Source organism: Cylas formicarius, unplaced genomic scaffold (assembly GCF_029955315.1).
Source record: "Cylas formicarius isolate icCylForm1 unplaced genomic scaffold, icCylForm1.1 PGA_scaffold_3__17_contigs__length_32017465, whole genome shotgun sequence".
Taxonomy (NCBI): Eukaryota; Metazoa; Arthropoda; class Insecta; order Coleoptera; family Brentidae; genus Cylas; species Cylas formicarius.
In genome coordinates this window covers 29,032,553-29,050,745 of record NW_026844326.1, presented here as the reverse complement: position 1 = coordinate 29,050,745, position 18,193 = coordinate 29,032,553, and the positions used below count along the sequence as shown (strand labels likewise).

The 18,193-nt window shown below is 41.7% G+C and overlaps 1 protein-coding gene across 1 annotated transcript in view; it reads right to left on the bottom strand.

Annotated features, from left to right (window-relative positions):
- Positions 1-18,193, bottom strand: part of LOC132700048 (midasin) — a 46,563-nt gene that overhangs the window by 16,920 nt on the left and 11,450 nt on the right. The window contains exons 9-17 of the mRNA XM_060667135.1: positions 15,679-16,907; positions 14,676-15,626; positions 13,814-13,964; positions 13,538-13,755; positions 10,825-11,036; positions 9,677-10,772; positions 6,105-6,928; positions 3,865-4,372; positions 1,990-2,408 (exon numbers count right to left, since the gene is read on the bottom strand). Of these exons, the coding sequence (XP_060523118.1) occupies positions 1,990-2,408; positions 3,865-4,372; positions 6,105-6,928; positions 9,677-10,772; positions 10,825-11,036; positions 13,538-13,755; positions 13,814-13,964; positions 14,676-15,626; positions 15,679-16,907 (5,608 nt within the window). The remainder of the gene's footprint in view (positions 1-1,989; positions 2,409-3,864; positions 4,373-6,104; positions 6,929-9,676; positions 10,773-10,824; positions 11,037-13,537; positions 13,756-13,813; positions 13,965-14,675; positions 15,627-15,678; positions 16,908-18,193) is intronic.

Sequence of the window (18,193 nt, the reverse complement as noted above, 5' to 3'; positions counted from 1 at the left end):
CCAAAATTACAATTTCAAACAAGCACGTAGACGATTTTTTTTAACGAAGGCTTGAATTTGGCAATCCAATCCGTTCCTCAAATTATATTGAATATGGCATCCCAGGGCAAACACACAAAGTAAATAATCTTCCTTTAGAAACAAAGTTATTTTTTTAGCAAATTATCTTATTTTGTGTCTGTTGAAATTGTTTAGGTGTTTTATAAACTATTTTGCTTTTTTTATCTCTTGGTAAGAAGAAGAAAGAAAAATCGCCATATGCTTTAATAATACGTCAAATATAAGCAAATCAAAATATTATATTGGCTTCACTTGTTAATATTTGAATTTGAAGAAATATGAATACCACAGCACTAAGTTCCTTTAATCAGTTGATTCTCACCCTTATAAAGTTATAAACGAGACCAAGGAAGTTATAAACAATGTTTATTTGACGGCGACATTGACGAAAATTCCAACATCAACTGTATGGAAAATGGAAAAATAAAAATATAAGGTTGTTCGGAAAGTCATTTCGTTTTTTCCCGTCAGAGGACTTAATTACGTTTTTTCGAAACCAACTTCACACTTAAGCCGCATAACCATTATATGTCTTGAGAGCTGATATTGCAAGGCTTGTGTGTGAAAAAGTTCTATTAATTCTACGCAGTAGTTTTTGGTTGGTGCCCTTTTAAATATGGAGAGCAATGAGCAGCATTTTCGTCATATTTTACTTTTTTACTTCAGAAAAGGTAAAAATGCTGTCCAAGCGAGAAAAAAATTTACGGATGTGTATGGAGAAGGCGTGTTAACAGTACGCCAGTGCCAGAACTGGTTTGAAAAATTTCCATCCGGCAATTTTGATGTCGAAGATGCACCACGGTCTGGAAGGCCGGTCGAAGCTGACAAAGATGCGATAAAAGCATTAGTTGATGCAAATCGGCGAATAACCACACGAGAGATCGATGAGAGATTAAATTTGTCGAATTCGACTGTTTATGGTCATTTGAAAGGCACGGGCTTAACCTTGAAGCTCGATGTGTGGGTGCCCCATGTCCTTACGGAGCGAAATTTGTGTCGTCGCGTTGACGTGTGTGATTCGCTCCTCAAACGTCAAGAAAATGATCCATTTTTGAAGCGGATTATTACTGGGGGCGAAAAATGGGTTGTATACAACAATGTTAAACGCAAGAGGTCATGGAGCAGAAAAGATGAACCGGCTCAAAGCGTGTCAAAAGCCAACATTCACCAAAAAAAGGTGATGCTCTCCGTTTGGTGGGATGTCAAAGGAATCGTTTTTTTTGAGCTTTTGCCGGACAATACAACGATTAATTCAGAAGTCTATTGTCATCAACTGGACAAATTGAATGATTCACTTAAAGAGAAGAGGCCCGAATTAATCAACAGGAAGGGTGTAGTGTTCCACCAGGATAATGCGGGACCTCACACAAGTTTGGTCACTGGCCAAAAACTTTTACAGCTTGAATGGGACGAACCGCAACATCCACCATATTCTCCAGATCTGGCGCCTTCCGACTATTTGTTCCGGTCCCTGCAAAAATTTTTTGGATGGCAAAACCTTTACCTCAAATGAAGATGTCAAAAACCACCTGAACCAGTTATTTGCCAGCAAGGACCAAAACTTTTATGAGAGGGGAATTATGTTACGGCCAGAAAGATGGCAAAAGGTGTTGGACCAGAATGGCCAATATATAATTTAATAAAATATTTATTCATTATACGAAAACTGTCTTTCACGTTCCCCAAAAAAAACGAAATGACTTTCCGAACAACCCAATAATTTGTAATTTTATTTTAGATGTAAATATAAATACATACATAAATAAATAAATATTATTTAGTATCTTTCCTAACAAAACTCCAAATAATTAAATTCTAAGCAAAGTACGGACCTGTTCGGCCATATTTCATTCTTACAGCTTGCCCGGGTCTTTCCTTAATTCGTATCAGTTAGTCACTTTCTTATATCTATGAACAGACTTTACCTACCCTATTCGTCTTCTTTTGATGTAAGCGTCGGTCTGCGGGCCGTCGAACACGTGTCCACGCCTACTAGAATCGTCCGGATTCGGCGACGGGAATTGCAACGAAGCAATCGCGAGCTCTTCGAACTGTACCGCTCGGTGGATGCGACGCTTGCAAACGAACAGTTTGATTTTCAAGCCGTAGAGAAGCTGAGCGACGTTGCTCAGCAACGGTTCGAACACATCCGGATACGAGTACCGATACGGCTTCCAATCGTTGACGATGGTCTCGACGCACGGTATCAAAGCCTCCATTTTGCCGATGTGCGTCTTCAAGCCGTTCCTCGTCTCCTCATCGTCGATCCCGTTTAGTAACTCGTTGATTTCTCGGTTATTTTTCAGCAGCGTCGCGTTCAAGATGTTGTCGAACGCGTGTCGAATTTGCTGCAAACGTTTACATAACAGGAAACTTACCCACTTTTTTTTTAATATAAACATAAACACATTATACCAAATATGAAGCAAAATGCGCGGCAGCCGGTGTGACGTCACACCGCAGGAAAGTACACGGCACGTTACGAGTATGACAGCCATTTCAAGCGTTTCGCATTGATTTCTTACCAAAGTTGCATCGTCAGTCGCGATTTTTATGTGTTAAATTTTAAGAAATTTGTGGAAATTACTCGTTATAAATACTGTCTCGTTCCTTTTTTTACGAGAATAAAATGGCTGAAAGGACGCAGAGGAGGTTTATTCTACGAAGAGCACAAATATTCTGGTTTGTGAAGATCATATGTATATATATATATATATATATATATATATATATATATATATATATATATATATATATATATATATATATATATATATATATATATCTACTATTACATATGCACTTACGTAAATATAAAAAATATCTAGATACTAATTTTAATAGATATAGGTAACTAACTATCTAGTAAAAGTATTACTTAGGAACCCATTATTTATACTAAATATCTGATTAGGTATGTTTTTTTTTTAAATCACATTGCGGAAGATATGGATAAATATGTAAAGCTAAAGTAATCATTTCCAGTTCTTCCAAGAGCAGCTGTTAAAACGACAAATAGAAGACTTATTGATGAAGCAGTAGCTTCGTGTTCTACTACAACACTCTCAGAAATACTACAAACTAGTGTCAGTCCTCAAAGCAACCCCCAACCAATAACTGACATGGCCACGTGGAATGTGTTGATGCCAGTTTGCCACAAATAAGGGTTTCGTTCTCCAATTAAATTTTATAAGATATCACGAAAAACCAAGAAATTAATCTTCTAAAAAATATGTACGGCAGACTCTTTTGTGTAAAAAGTAGTGAAAATCGATTCAATGAAAATGACGGTGACAGTAAATTTTTGGTAAGAGTGAAGCTCGTAGTAGTAGTAATGTGATGTGAGTGAATAACTTTCTGATGAAAAGAAAATGGTATATAATGCAACAAGTGTGAAAACTCCCTATAGTGAAACTCTGTATACCGTAAAACTCTACATTACGATCAAAATTTGTTGTACTATTAAGTCTCCATTAACAGAGTCTCTTACCTTCCTTTCTAAATAACGTATAACAGTGTTAGTAGCAAGGTAGTCGTGACTGGAAAATCAACTAACCCACGATGTCACTTATAAAGCAAACAACCAGGACGTTTTAAGAGCAGGTAAAACTTTTCAAATTTGAAGCCTTTATTTTTCAGGCAGCTTAAATTGTGCTTGGATTTTTTTATTTTTATGGAAACTTCCTTTTGATAATACCTTGCGGGTTTAATTGTCTCGATGGTGGAACCGACATCTTGCGGATAGATAAAGAAACAATTTCCCGAATGCCCACATTGCTTTAGTACCAACTTTACGAACGTTACCTGGACGACGTAGTCGTAGAGAACCTCTTTCGGGCCGACGGCCACGCCCTCGGTCATTTCGTCAATCTTGTGCTCCAGTTTGGTCGCTGCCGCGTGGAGGGCGTCCAAATATGGATGAGCCACGCCCAGTACGTCACGTTGCACCTCGAAACTCCTCTTCATCTGACCGAACATGCCGATGACTTTGGATAGGTGTACAGTTTTCATCGCTTTTTTCGCTAGTGGATCGACGGAAGGTAGGCGGGAATGCAAGTAAGCTCGGGCGTAGCCTAGGCCGATGTGAAGGTCGGCGACGACGCGCATCTTGGAATCCATACCCAAGGTGGTTGCGACCGATATAAACGCGTCATAGATGTCGCGCGCGCAGAGCGCGAAGTCCGCGTCCACTTTTAGCGCGGAGGCGCTGAAGTGCGGCGCATCCAAGTCACAGAATTTGGTATCTAGCGCCTTTTGCAGGCGATCGAAGAACGTGCGTACGTGGGCGGTCAATATTTCCAAGTGGAGGGCTCTGAATATTTAATTATTTAAACTTAAATCTTAATATAGGCTTATTGACTTATAGACTATTTCAAGGGCCGTTGCCAGTGAATAATTCTTTACCTATTCCGCCGTTATAGCTAGTGTATATGCGCATGCATTGTTGCAAATCCTGAGGATTTTTGTGCCGGAATTAGCGGCTAATCTTAGAAAATCTAATTAGCGTGTTGTGAGTAGTTTATAGTAATTGGAGCACGAGAACATGGAAAGGATTGTGTCCACGGTGTGTGCAAATTTTATCTCGCACGTCGAAACAGAAATCGATTCGAAGTTTACCCGCACTTGATAACAAATTGTCCCAAACTGGTAACTCTTTACACCGCGTTAACCAAAATTTCAGCAAATTGTTAAGCTGCAAGAGAGGCTTGACAATTTGGAGCAGCATAGTAGGTGTAAAGTATGAACGAGGATTTGCTGACTGATATAACTTGTTTTATAAAGAATACTCTGAAAATCTCTTGTTTCTGTGAGATATATTCTGTTTTTCGACTTGAGGGGAAAGATTACTCCCAAAAATCTCCCACATTGCTGGTTACGTTTATATCAAATATTAAAAAGAACGAAGTTTTTAGTGTTAGAAGAGCCTTCAAAGGTACAGCTATTCCCGTCTGCGCAGATCTGTCTCCCTAAAGATATGAACTACTCACAGCGACTAAATACGGGCATAGACAGGTCTGGTCTGTCAACGGTAAAATATTTTGAACCAGAAGAAGCAGAAGATCCAGGTGGCGCATTTATTACTCCGGTAGTGCTATGTTTGTTTGCACTTGGTATAAATCTAGAGAAAAACTTATCGCTTGATTTTACTTTTTATCGGTAAACTTATGGCTTATTTCATACAAATTCGCTGATATCTCAGTTATCTTATAAATACTACTTTTCTTTGGAATTTTTTTATGAAATTTTAACATGCTAATGTTAGATCTGACTCTCTTCCTCTACTGACTTATTTCTAATGTTGTAACAGGTGGTATAATTTTTGCGATTTATATTACTGATTTGCTAATACGGGACTTGCGGAGTTCTATACTTTTCGGTGTATGGAATATATGGGATCTCGTCTCGTTTTTGCAGATTATTTTGCTTATTTGTTAATAAAAACCCTACTGGGTATTTGTGGAACTAGGTTTAATTATTTTTTTCTCATTTGTGTGCTTTTCTTTTTGTAGGATTTATGAGGACCTCCATTTTTATGCTGAACTATATTTGCTTGAACCAACAGTCATGTTTGTTTACTCTTTTGTTTGGGCGTCTCCTAACTTGTTTGTACTTTTTTGCGTGCAAATTCCCTATTTAGTTGTTTAGTATACGCATCTTTGATCTTTTTTCCCAATATATTTTGGATTCTGGACCTTGATTTTGTGGATCTTTCGGAAACGTAGCTTGCTACTCTTCTACCTAATGATGGTCTAAATGGCATTATTAGGCGTGACCGTGAAACACGTGGTGGAGGGGTGAGTTTTTATTACCGCAGTTAGAGCTATATATATATATATATATATATATATATATAGGAATATATTAATAATGATAGTTTAGAACAAATAGGGCTGTCTATTAAGATCGAAAGAAAAACGGTGTGTCTAGGAACAATTTATAGACCTCCAACTTTTAACTTTACTTGAATGTCTTGACTCTCTGGAAAATATCCTTAGCGCAATTTGCGAATATCGCCACTCTTGTATTATTACTTATATACTCACAAGAAATCGAACGACTCGTTTCCTGCCGCACGGAAATTCTTCCAAAGACACGCCGAAAGCTTTCCGTGTTCTTCGACGGCGGCTCCGTAGTTCTCCAAGGTCGTAATTCGATCGGACGACAGTAGAGTGCACGCGGCAGTCGTAGCGGTCGGGTTCAGACCTGTGGGCGGAGCTTTTTCACCCACTCCCGTCGCGAAATACAACTTCCTGATCTGGTGAAGCAGTCTCGGGTCCAAAGTTCGGCCGTAAAGGGCTAGCAGGCCACCCAGAGCGACAGGCACCTGGGGATCGGCTACGACGCGCTCCGAATCGAACGGATCTCCGCGTTCGATGCGGACCAGAGCATTCAACAGCACCAGGTGGGTGGACGCCTTCAGCACAGGCGCGATTCGGGTTTCTCGCAGCGACGGGACGTCGTCGTCGCGCAGAAGCGACTTCAGCGTTTCTAAACGCGAGTCGTCGAACTCTTCCGAGTGCAGCCGACGCTGCAATTCGATCAGCTCGGTTCTGGCATGCGACGACAGAGGCTGCGCCCCTGATTCGAAGCCGTCAATCAGCTCCAAGCCGTGCCTGTAGTCCTCGCTTTGAAAATGGGCGGGCACGTGGTCGCATTTTCGGTAAATTTTGCTTGTTTTGTGCATTAGCGGACGATGTTTGTCAACCGCTAGGTTCAGAACTTTCAAGACGCTAGTCAAGGAGTCGGGGATACGACCGCCTATCTTTTCGGACATGCGCACCACGGCGTACTTGTAGAACCAGCGGTAGGCGACAGCGAGGGCGTTCGTTTTGCTCGACGCTACTAACTTGTTCGCGTACCCGCCAGGCTGCAACGACCAACAAAACAAAAACTTCGTATCTTTAATTTTGTGGGACAAAAAATAATCAAACCTGTTAACATATGTGTGGAGACGCCACTGGTCTCAATCAGTTTAATATAGTCGGAGTTAAATTGGTTATTTATCGACGCAAAATGACTGCCATTAAAAGATATTTAAATACTTTTTCACCCAACAAGTAAGTGCCAAGTGTACTACCTTTTTAAATATTTTCGACGTCCTGTCACATCCGGTTTAACCGGAAGTTGTCGTCAACTTGCCTATCTCAAATGGAACACCCCGTATATTATTACATTGTGAGATCCTGTGTAAAATTCACAACATATATTTTTTTAATATTTGAACTTTGAAAATGGAAATTTTGTGGGGTTTTTTAAAACTTGATCATCATCATAATAGTATAATATTAATTGTTTTTCCATAGTGAAGGCAACATGTTTATTCGAGAAAACACGATACTATCAAACAACTTAATTACTTCGAATATGGGTAGGAATAGATAGAGTTCTCCAAACGATATACCGCTTTTACAACCTTTTATGGTTTAGACTTCGGAATAAGTTTAAAATCCGCCTGTTGTCAAGCGGACGGGATCGTTCTTTTCAGCACGTGTACCACAAGCCAGGGTCGTATTTAAGATGTTAGCCGACAAGAACTGTGCCGTTCCGACTTTGTATTTTAAGAGTACGATTTAAATGTACGAAAGCGTAAGAAAGAATAACAAATTCATAGGTAAATGCTGTAATCTGCCCGATACTCCATCTGACTTAATTTTTACTCAATTTCAACTACTTCACATAAAAAAATTATATTATAAATCATCCCATTTGTTCTTGATAAAAATAACTTACTGGTTAATTCAAAAACTCACGAGTATGAAACACGCTTTAAACTTGGAGAAAATGTAATTTTACAAGAGATGCATTTATCTGTTGGACAAAAAAATTACTTTTATACTGGTCAACAAACTTATAAAGCACTACCTCTGGAACTAAAAAATAAAATAAAATTTAAATCGTTTAAAAACAAAAAATTAACTAAGTAGCTTATTGATACTAAAGTGTAACTTAAGTTTCTAAGTAGATATTTATTATAAGTCAAATTCGCACAACTACATTTAATGTTTCAAATAATCGGTCATTTTATTTTGAGTTTTTTAGCATGCATCTCATACTTTGGCTTGTATTTTCAGCATTTCTTCGAGAGGGTCTTCTTCCCCATGATACATAAAAAATTTCTCTAGCAGTTTAACTGAATATAGGGCTTGTTTAATGTTGGTGGCGGTCCCAGATCAACTTCTTCATGTCCTTCTTCCTCTTGGTGTTCTTCCTCACCCTTTCTTGCTTGTTGTAATATGGCTTCCTCCGTCAAGTCTGCGGTTGTAGGCAAATCCTGGATCTACCACCATAAAATCTTGTAACTCCTCACTTGTAAACGTAATTGTAATTTGAAACTGTTTTATCCACTCGCTTAGTGGCAAGTCCTGTTCGCATTCTGTCTCAGTAATAAGTTCTGCATGACGATAGGAGTGTTGAATTGTTTCTGCTGTCACCTCTTTCCAAGCTTTACTAATAAAGTTGACTGCATCTAGCATATTAATGGAAAATTTGTCTTCAGACTCGATCATTTCCATTAAAACGTTTTTCCTGCATTGACTCTTAAGACTTTTTATTAGGCTCTGGTCCGTCAGCTGTAATACACTTGTTGTATTGGCTGGAAAAAATGCCAATTCAATATTCCGTAGATTTGGAATATGGGATGTGCAGGGCAGTTATCTAAGAAAAGTAATATTTTCCTCCACTTTAATTCTGCATCTCTTTTCGGTATCTCCTCTTTAAAAATTTGCGATGTCATCCAGGCCTTGTAAGTGACCGGCAAATGCTTGATGTTCTTAAAACATCGTGGGTTAGTTGGTTCTCCAATCACGACTAGCTTTCCTTTTTCTCTCCCACTCATATTGGCAGCAACTAACACTATTATACGTTCTTTAGAAAGTTTTCCACTTTTCGTTTCGAAATTTAAGAGTTTTATCTGGCGTCATTTTGTCAGCATTAAAAATGTCGTCGTAGACACACAATGTGGTCAGTCTACGTCCAACATCAGAGATGGAAGGACCTTTGAAGAAGCTCGCCACTCGTGCTAGCGAAACGTTAGGAAGTAATTCCAATCGACGACGGCCTTTAAACCCGAATGAAGATAATAGCTTAATTTTCATAGTCTTTTAGATTTGTCTCTATAATTGAAAAACCCTGCAGATAATCCGAAAAATGCATGAAATAAAAGATTTAGTCCCAGATCTGCCGCGCTTCTAGAATTTTTCCGGTCGGGTTAATCGTTTTGGAGAAAATAATATTTTTGTGGAAGCCAAAATAAACCAAAAATTTTTTTCGACGTTTTTAAGAAATACTTTGCGATGTTTGCATGATTGCGAACCACTTCAAAGGTTTGGGTGCCTGGGTACTTGCCTGAAAAATCTGAAGTCGATAGGTTCAAGTTTAGGACACCTATCGCATTTTTTAATATAGAACAAAATATACCGAACACGCTGTAAAATTTGTGAAAACATTAAATACAAAAATCACGAAAAAATAACCAACTTGGAAGACATAAAGCATGTTTGCCATTTCGCACAGAATCTCAAAATGTTTAAATGCTTTATAAAACAAGTACACTTGGCGCTTACTTCTTTGTTTCCCGGTCACCTAATGAAACGAAAATTCCCGAAAATCGTACTACCTGAAACTCCACGGTCGCCACGAACGAGTGTAGACACTGGCGCCAACTTAAGCACAGCACCAAGTCGACGTAGTCGTCGGGCGACAACGTCCCCAGATCGATCGCGAGCTGCCTGAGGTAGACGTAAAACTCCTTCTGCAACGTCGGATAAAGGTCGAGTATCGGCGCGTCTAGAACATTCGACACCGACTTCATTTGCCTCTGCGCCACGTACGCGAGCAGACTGTTTCTGCCGGCGCGTTTCGCCTCCATCGCGTCGGCCATCTTGTGTATCTCGATTTGTACGGCCAAATTGAGCGAGTCGCCGATCGAGCCGTCCGCTACCGTCCTCGGACACGCCTCCAACCACCTGTAGTCCACGGGCAGGTTCGCCCACTCCCTGGCGAAAACGTTCAACACTTTGGCGACGCGGTCGACGAACGCGAGCCAATCGTCGGACCCCGCCTTCGACCGCAGGTGTGTTAGCCTGTAAGGCAGGTCGTTCCTCGACGTGACGGTGAAAATGTTCGCCACCAGGTTCGCGACGAAGTAAAACTCGCCCGTGTCGACGCCCCGGAGTCTTTCCAGGTCGGACCAGATCAACAGGGACGATTTGGCGCGAACCCGAGCCGTCGGACGTTTACGGCTATTTAAGGACGCGATTGCCTGCTCGAAGAAGGCCGCCTGGTGCATGACCTGCGCCAACGTCGACCGCCCAGCCAAATCTCCGACGTTCAACGTCACGTGACGATCGTAGCGACTGACTTCGCCTTCGGAAAATCTTTCGATCCGATCGCGGACCTCCCGCTCCGCGTCCGCGGTGTTGAACTCCGCACGAGAGCGCGTCTTGAAGTACACTTCGACGAAGGACTCGTAGAGGGCGTCGCGGACGCGGAATCCTTGCAGGATACGGGCGGCGACGAGCGACCCGTACCGTAGCAGATCGGACAAACCCGGTTTTTCGGTAAGGATCAACCCGGAAACGAAGCGGTGAACGTCGAGGACGCGCTCGAGGTGCGAGTTCGTCGACAACCCCCGCAAATGTAGCAGACTTTTAACGTCGTACTCGTCGACGGTCTCCTCCACGTAAATCTCCAGGCCCCTGTTGCGCATCGCCCTAGAAAACGAACGAATTGCAGGTTAGTAATAACGCCGTGTTGTTGTTATACCGCGAGATTTCGCCGTTTTTCGGGTCCATCGTCAGGAAGAGGCGAAATTCGGGGTGGGGCTTCAGCTCGAACATTTTCCCGTTGGCGTCGGCGCCTTTTTCGCACACGGTCAGTATCCCGCCGGGCTCCAGCAACGCGTTGAGCCGATCGAGGACCGCAGCGTTGCACAGGTTCGCATTGTCGATCAGTAGCCACGAGCCATCCTCCACGCACTGCAACGGAGGCGGGGCATAAACATAATGGCATTACGGGGGTCGCCCGAATTGTATATTACACTACTAGCGATGGTACCTTTACCTACTACTGTATTAGATTGTTATTTTGTTTAGATAGTAAACACGCCCTTTTTAAGTCAGTTTGGTATGAAAACGAAATTTATTATCTCTCTCTTTTGATGCTCAACATGGTGATTTAAATATATCGAACAATTTCGATCGTAATAAGGGGCTACAAAAAAAACTGCGCTTGACTGCAGTCTAATTTTAAGCAAACAATGTTTGCAAATGTGTAATTATATACATATGTTAAAATAAGTTTCCGAAATCTTCCCAAGGTCGAAGTAACGTCATTTTCGTCGTAACCCGTCACTAAAATTTCCTTAGAATAATAAAAAACAAATCTCACAATAAGTACACTTAAGTGTTAACGTATTTCAAATAATTTCAACTAAAATTATGAACAAGACATCAGTCCGGTAAAACTTGAACAAAGGAAATTCAACGCCATCTTATTTATAAAACTTTAAAATGTTCATTTGCTAAAGTGCTTGAAGTAAACGTGTATATATTGTATAAATACAGCGGAAAATTAGGTCGCTCACCCCACCCCAAAATTACCAAAATTTTAATGCACGGCCACCAAATAATCTCCCAAGTAGAATTTCCAATTTGGCAATTATCTGAGGACGCTCAAGGAGCCCGAAATATCGTAATATCGCTGTAGATTCGGCACAATATCCAGTCTAAAAAAAAGTCCTAAACTATTTTCCAAGAATGTACGAGTTTTTAAATCTCAGGAAGAAGTCAAAGAAATCCACGAAGAATTCGATGAGGAGAACTTAGACTTAGACAAAACTCTGAACACTTGTTTGAAACATCCAAGTAGAGTTATGTTTCGTTTGTCTTATAGTGGGCATCCTTTTGCACATACATTGATTCTTTTTCGCTTTTCTTTTGAATTTCAGAAAATTAATACTTTTTAGGAGAATTTTGCCATTTTGAGTTGTTTGGGAATTAATACCTAAAAAAAAAAAAGTAAATATGAACTAAAGGTTCAGATTTTCACGAAATTATATATTTTTACATGACAATTGTTTCGACAACACCGTGTCTTTATCAAATGTAATATTTACAAACTAAGTGCTACTATATATACCGAAAAATGACCATAAAACATTAATTAATGTTATTGTGAGAATTTAATTTCAATAAAGGAGAGGTATTTAAATCTAATTGATCGTTAAGCAATACAATTGAATGTCTCATTTTGTTAATCTCTATGGCCTCCAATAAATTTAATTTTCTACTTTTTGTGGCTGTATGTAAAATATCAAAATTGTCGTCAAAAATGTGTTTTTCTGTGTTTAAGTGTGTAGCATAATTAGAATCTAAGCTATTGTTTTTAAACGCTCTTTTATGTTCATTAATGCGTTTCTTGAAGGATCTACCTGTTTGTCCAATATAAATTTTAGGACAAGATCCGCATTTCAACCTGTAGACACCTGATTTTTGAGATTTTGGACATTTCGTTTTATTGTTTTTTAAAAAATTTCCTATTGTGTTGTTAGGTCTGAAAGCTATTTTTAAACCACATTTTGACAAATGTTTTGAAACTTTTTCACCAGGTTCTCCTATGTATGTAATTGATTTAAATTGTTCGTGTTCTGTATTAGGTTTCGGATAAATAGAGTTTACTGTTGTCTCGATTTGTTTTTTATTTATAATTTAATCTATAATAGACGGATTGTAGCCGTTGTTCAGTGCAATTTGTTTAATCATATTAACTTCTTTGTTGTAATTTTCTGTTGAAAGTGGCGTATTAAGAAGTCTGTATATAAAAGAGTGAAATGCAGCCATTTTGTGTGTATAAGGGTGATTTGAGCTGTTATGTATGATTGTGTCCGTGTGTGAAGGTTTATGATAAATAAATTTGTTTTGCGCTTTCGTAATAGTTGTCTAAAAAATTAATAGAGTTATCCTCTTCAATCTCGATAGTGAATTTTATACGATTATGTAATGAGTTAATGTAATTTAAAAAAGAATTCAATTGTCTGTCCTTTCCAACAAAGCAAGCAAAGACAACGTCCACGTATCTATACCACCATAGAAAACTTTCACTTAAAGGATGTTCTAGTATGATATTTTCCAGATTATCCATAAAAATCTCGGCTAACAAAGGACTAAGTGGGTTTCCCATAATCAAACTTTCCTTAGAGATGTAAATCTGTCCATTAAATTCACAATAATTTTGGTCTAAAAATACTATTAAACAATCTAATAAATCTTGTTTCACCAATGGGTTAACCTGTTCCCGAATTTGGGTGAAATCTACTAAATCTATCACATCCATAAGTGGAATACTGAGAAGTAAGTTTTATGTGGCGTTAGAAGGGACTTTGATATCTTTAATTTTGTTGGTTAATTCAAAAGAATTGTTATTGCAATCTTGCAAATTTGGTGGTTTCCTCCAATCCCTATAGGACTTCCGTCCTTACCTTAACCAGGACGGAGTGCACCCATTCGAACCTGCCCCCCGCGCTGACTGATCCGTCCGCGGCGACTGTCTTCTGTATCTGCGCACAACGATCTATGAGGTGCAGAATGTGCTTGCCCTCCGCCGGATCCTCGCTCTTCAAATAAAGCTCCTTGAGCAGCGCCTCCAGCTTGCTGCACTTATTCAGGAACGAATCCACCTCCTTTTTCGCTTCGACATCTGACAAATTCAACGGACAAATTCGATGTCCGCAATACGTTCGACCTTCTCGACTTACTTGGAGCGTCCGCCGTCAAATACGCCTCCAAGAATCCGAGCAGCTGACCCGCCCGTCCGATCTTCTCCTCGAGCAGCAGGTTCTGAACCGTTTCCAACGTTCGACGCTCCGCAACTTTGGCGATGTCCACCAGGTGGCGGCCGTAGTCCGTCTGCAAATCGAACGGAACGCATCGGAACCAATCTAAACCATACGGACGGTTGCCACGTTTTTTTTGAAAATTTAAATTAGAAAATTGGAATATTAAAAAAAAAGAAAAATGTATATAAGGAACACTCGGTAAAGCAGCGACCAGGTCGTTACGGATGTCTAGGTGTGTACAAATTTATGCCCTAGCTCGACGACAACCAAAGTAAATTAAGTTGATCGGAGAGTAGGGGTGGATTATTGGGCGCCACTGGTCTGCGACGGAATGTACCAGAATTCCTCCTGTGTGGTATTGGGTATTTCGTTACACGCCTGAACCTTACTGTAATCTCTAATAAAGATATATATATATATATATATATATATATATATATATATATATATATATATATATATATATATATATATATATATATATATATATATATATATATATATATATATATATATATATATATTTTTTTTTTTTTTTTTCTTTATTAGAGATTACAGTAAGTAAGGTTCAGGGGTGTAACGAAATACCCAATACCACACAGGAGGAATTCTAGTACATTCCGTCGCAGACAAGTGGCGCCCAATAATCCACCCCTACTCTCCGATCAACTTAATTTACTTTGGTTGTTGATTTAACTAATAAAACCCAAATACACAGGTAATTCTTTGCTTTACTGAAAATATGACCTAAGGTCGAAATTGGAACGTAAAACGGTTTTACCTGTTCGAATCCGCCGAGAATATCGGTCGTATCCATCGCGGTGGTTACGGGAAGGGTGCGCAGTGTTTTCCCCGCGAGGGCCGCCAACGTGTGCACCAGGTGCGATTTGCCGGAACCGGCCCCGCCCACCACGATCGCCATCCAATTGAGGTTGACGCAGTACGTCAGACTTCGCAACGCGTCCACTTGCCGTCTCAAGATCAACGATTCCCTCGGGTTTCGGAGCACGTGCTCGTTGACTCCGTCGACCGCCCTCTTGAGGCGCGCCCCGCCCAAGTACACGTGGTCGTCGTCGACGTAGACCACCGATTTCGAGTACCTCACTACGTCGCGACCGAAAATCTCGACTACCTTTCGCCGGTCTTCGGGCTCTCTCATCCGATTCGCGAAAATCATCTCCAACGTGTCGCGGCAGTCCGCTTCGTCGCCGTGTTCGAGCGCTTGACACCAGCGGGTCAAATCTCTCAAGTTGCACTCCCACGGCGCCCCCTTGTGACCCAATCTTCTCTTGTCGAGCTCGTCGTTTAGTCTGCGACCAAAGTCGACCATTTTCTCGATGGTGGCGCGAGGCAGAAGGGGAAATTCCGCCGTCAGGATCGCCTCCGTGTCGTCGGCGGTCAACGATCGTACGTAAACCTGGACGAATCGATTGAGGAAGGATTTGGGGAGTCCCCTGCGCGCGCCGCCCTCCCTCATCGGGTTCTGGCACCCGAAGAACCGGGTGCCGCGGCCGACGCGGAACGTTCTGCCCAGTTCGGGGACGAAGACTTCGCCGCGATGGTCCAGGCACGCGTTCAACCCTTCGAGGACAGACTGCGATGCCAAATTCAACTCGTCCAGCAACACCCAACTGCCCTCCCTCAGCGCCCGTAGCAACGGACCGTCGCGCCACGCGAACTGGCCGGCGCCGCCCTCGACTGGAAGGTCCGCGCCGAACAGATCGGATATGTCCTTGAAACGACATAAAACGGTCCTGCGAGCCGGAGAAAAAGTTAACGCTTACCGTTTGTTCGGACAAGTTCACCCGGAACACTTTATGTCCCGACATCTTAGCCAGGGCAGTGACGAGACTCGTTTTCCCCACGCCCGGACTGCCCTCGAGGAGTATGGGTTTATTGAGCTGCATACCGCGCAGAACGGCGACGGCGTTGGCGAGGGTGGTAGGCGCGCGGAACGAAAACTTCGCATCCTGGGGTTTCTCGGAGCCGAAGGGTACGGAAAAAGGCCCCGCCCCGAACGTAGTTTCTGTAACGGTGACGTCGAGAGGGTCGGGCACGCGCGGGAACGCTTCCGGCGCGAACTGCTTCTCCAAAAAGTTCTCGCAGGCAGTCTCGAACGCGCGCAGCGTCTCGACGCTTTCGGAACCGGTCAATCCGGAACCGAAACCGTCGAGGAACACCAAGCGAGCGCCGTGATAGTACGCCGCGGAGGCGGACAAAGCGTCCACGTTGTTTATAAATTCCACCCACGTCAACACGTCGCGTATGGTCACCACGAACCTCTGCCCGATCCGCGTACTCCCGAACCACTCCAAAAAATCGACGATCTTGTCCCCGAACCCCGCGTTCGGATGACGCGTCGCGCTCCGTTCGATTATCCGCACCATGTCTTCCCTGCGGGTATGCCGGTCGCACCAGATCTCGGTGAAACGGTTACGCAACGCGGGCGACAACTCCTTCTTGCCGAAATCGCCGCCGGGATTCATGGTCGCGACGAAAAGGAAGTCCGGATGGGCCCGGACCAGCTCGGCGTTGTCCCGCACGCTTAGGTCGGCGCCCCTTTCGGCGAGCAGCAGACACCTGTCGGGTTCGAGCAACGAATTGAGCCTCTCGAGCACGCTGTCGTCGGCCAAAGAGATTTCGTCGGCGAGGAACAAGCGACCGAGCCTGACGGCCTCGAGGAGGGGTCCGTCGACCCATTCGAATAGCGCGCCCGCGGTACGATCGCGGACCGGTCTGAGGCCGCCCACGAAGTCGCTGCTCTCGGTGTGCATGTGACAGTTGACGGTGAGCATTTCCTGACCGCGAACGTCGGCGAGTACTTGACAGACGGTCGTTTTACCGCCGCCGGTCTCGCCGACCAGCAGGACCGGCTCTTTGAACTCGAAAGCTTTCTGAGTGAGCACGGCGAGACGGCGCATATTAAACGTCCACACCAGGTTGGGGTAGCGGTTGCCGCCTCGCTCTAGCTGAGCGAGAATGTGCCGCGTGACGGTCGACGTGTTTTGGTGCACTGCAAAAACGCGGTTTATACAGGGGGATAACAAATCATACGAAATAGAAAGGCATCGAGGTTGAATCGTCTTAGGGTAGGGCAAGGCGGCCCACTTAAGTTTTTAATTGGATTTTGTTACTTTCAACCATCTCCCCACTCTCTCCTATTTATAATGTTATACCGGGTGACACAAGAAAGTGGGGACACTCTATAACTTTTAAACGGCTTGAAATTTGGAAGGGTTAATGTCCAATTTTTTAACAAAATGTAGTTGCACTTGGCACTACCTATATTTTTTTGCATTTTTGAAAAATTGTAAATAAAACTTTTCTTTCTCATCTAAGGCAAATAGCATTTAATGTAATGAATTTTTTAGAATAACCTAGTTTTTTCAAATAGCGCCCTAGTGGCTACAAAAACTTTTTAAAACAGGTACTTTTTTTTGCAACATTTTGACACCAACATTTTCAATCATCCGTTAAAAAATATTCATTACTAATTGTCAAGTCGCTAAATGCAGAAGAAACTCTCGACAAGCTCATGCAGTGAAAAGAAAAAAACAGATTAGTATTTTTTAAAAAAAATTCAAGAGACAGTTTCTTCTGGGATTCAACGATTGTAATTTTTTTGTGTTTTATTATGGTAAAAAGTTGATATGCGTTTGGAATACGGGGATACAGTCAAACACTAACGTAAGTATTGTATGTATTTGTATGTACATCTTAAGCTACAAGCATTTTTTACCGGAAACTCAGAAGAACAAGACAATAGGATTTTTTTTTTCAAATCTGTCACTTTTTGGAATAATTCAACATAATATTTTGAAAATCAGAAAATAAAACCTCAACATGTCGGTAGAATCGATTTGAAAGTGGTATATTAACGTGTGTTTACTGTAAGACAAGTTTTACATTGATACAAAACACCACATTCATTTATTTTGGAAGTGGAGTTTTATATTTATTGGAATTAAATAAATGCGATAGATATTTGCTTAATAAACAATTTATTTTAAGATGTGAAAATGTTTTCAACATGTCCTCCTTGTGTACGACATTCTCTGGCTCTAGAAATTAGCTGGAAACTTTCCTAACATTTCTGGGATTATACTATCAAATGCAGCAGATATTATCTGCTGTAATTCTTATAGGTCGAACATTGGAATTACATAAACACGGTCTTTCACGTGCCCCCTAACCAAAAAATCTGACGGTGTCAAGTCCGGTGACCGTGGGGGCCAATTGACTGGACCGTTTGTTTAAATTAGTCTATCCCCAGAAACATCACATAGGTGTTCTGTGACA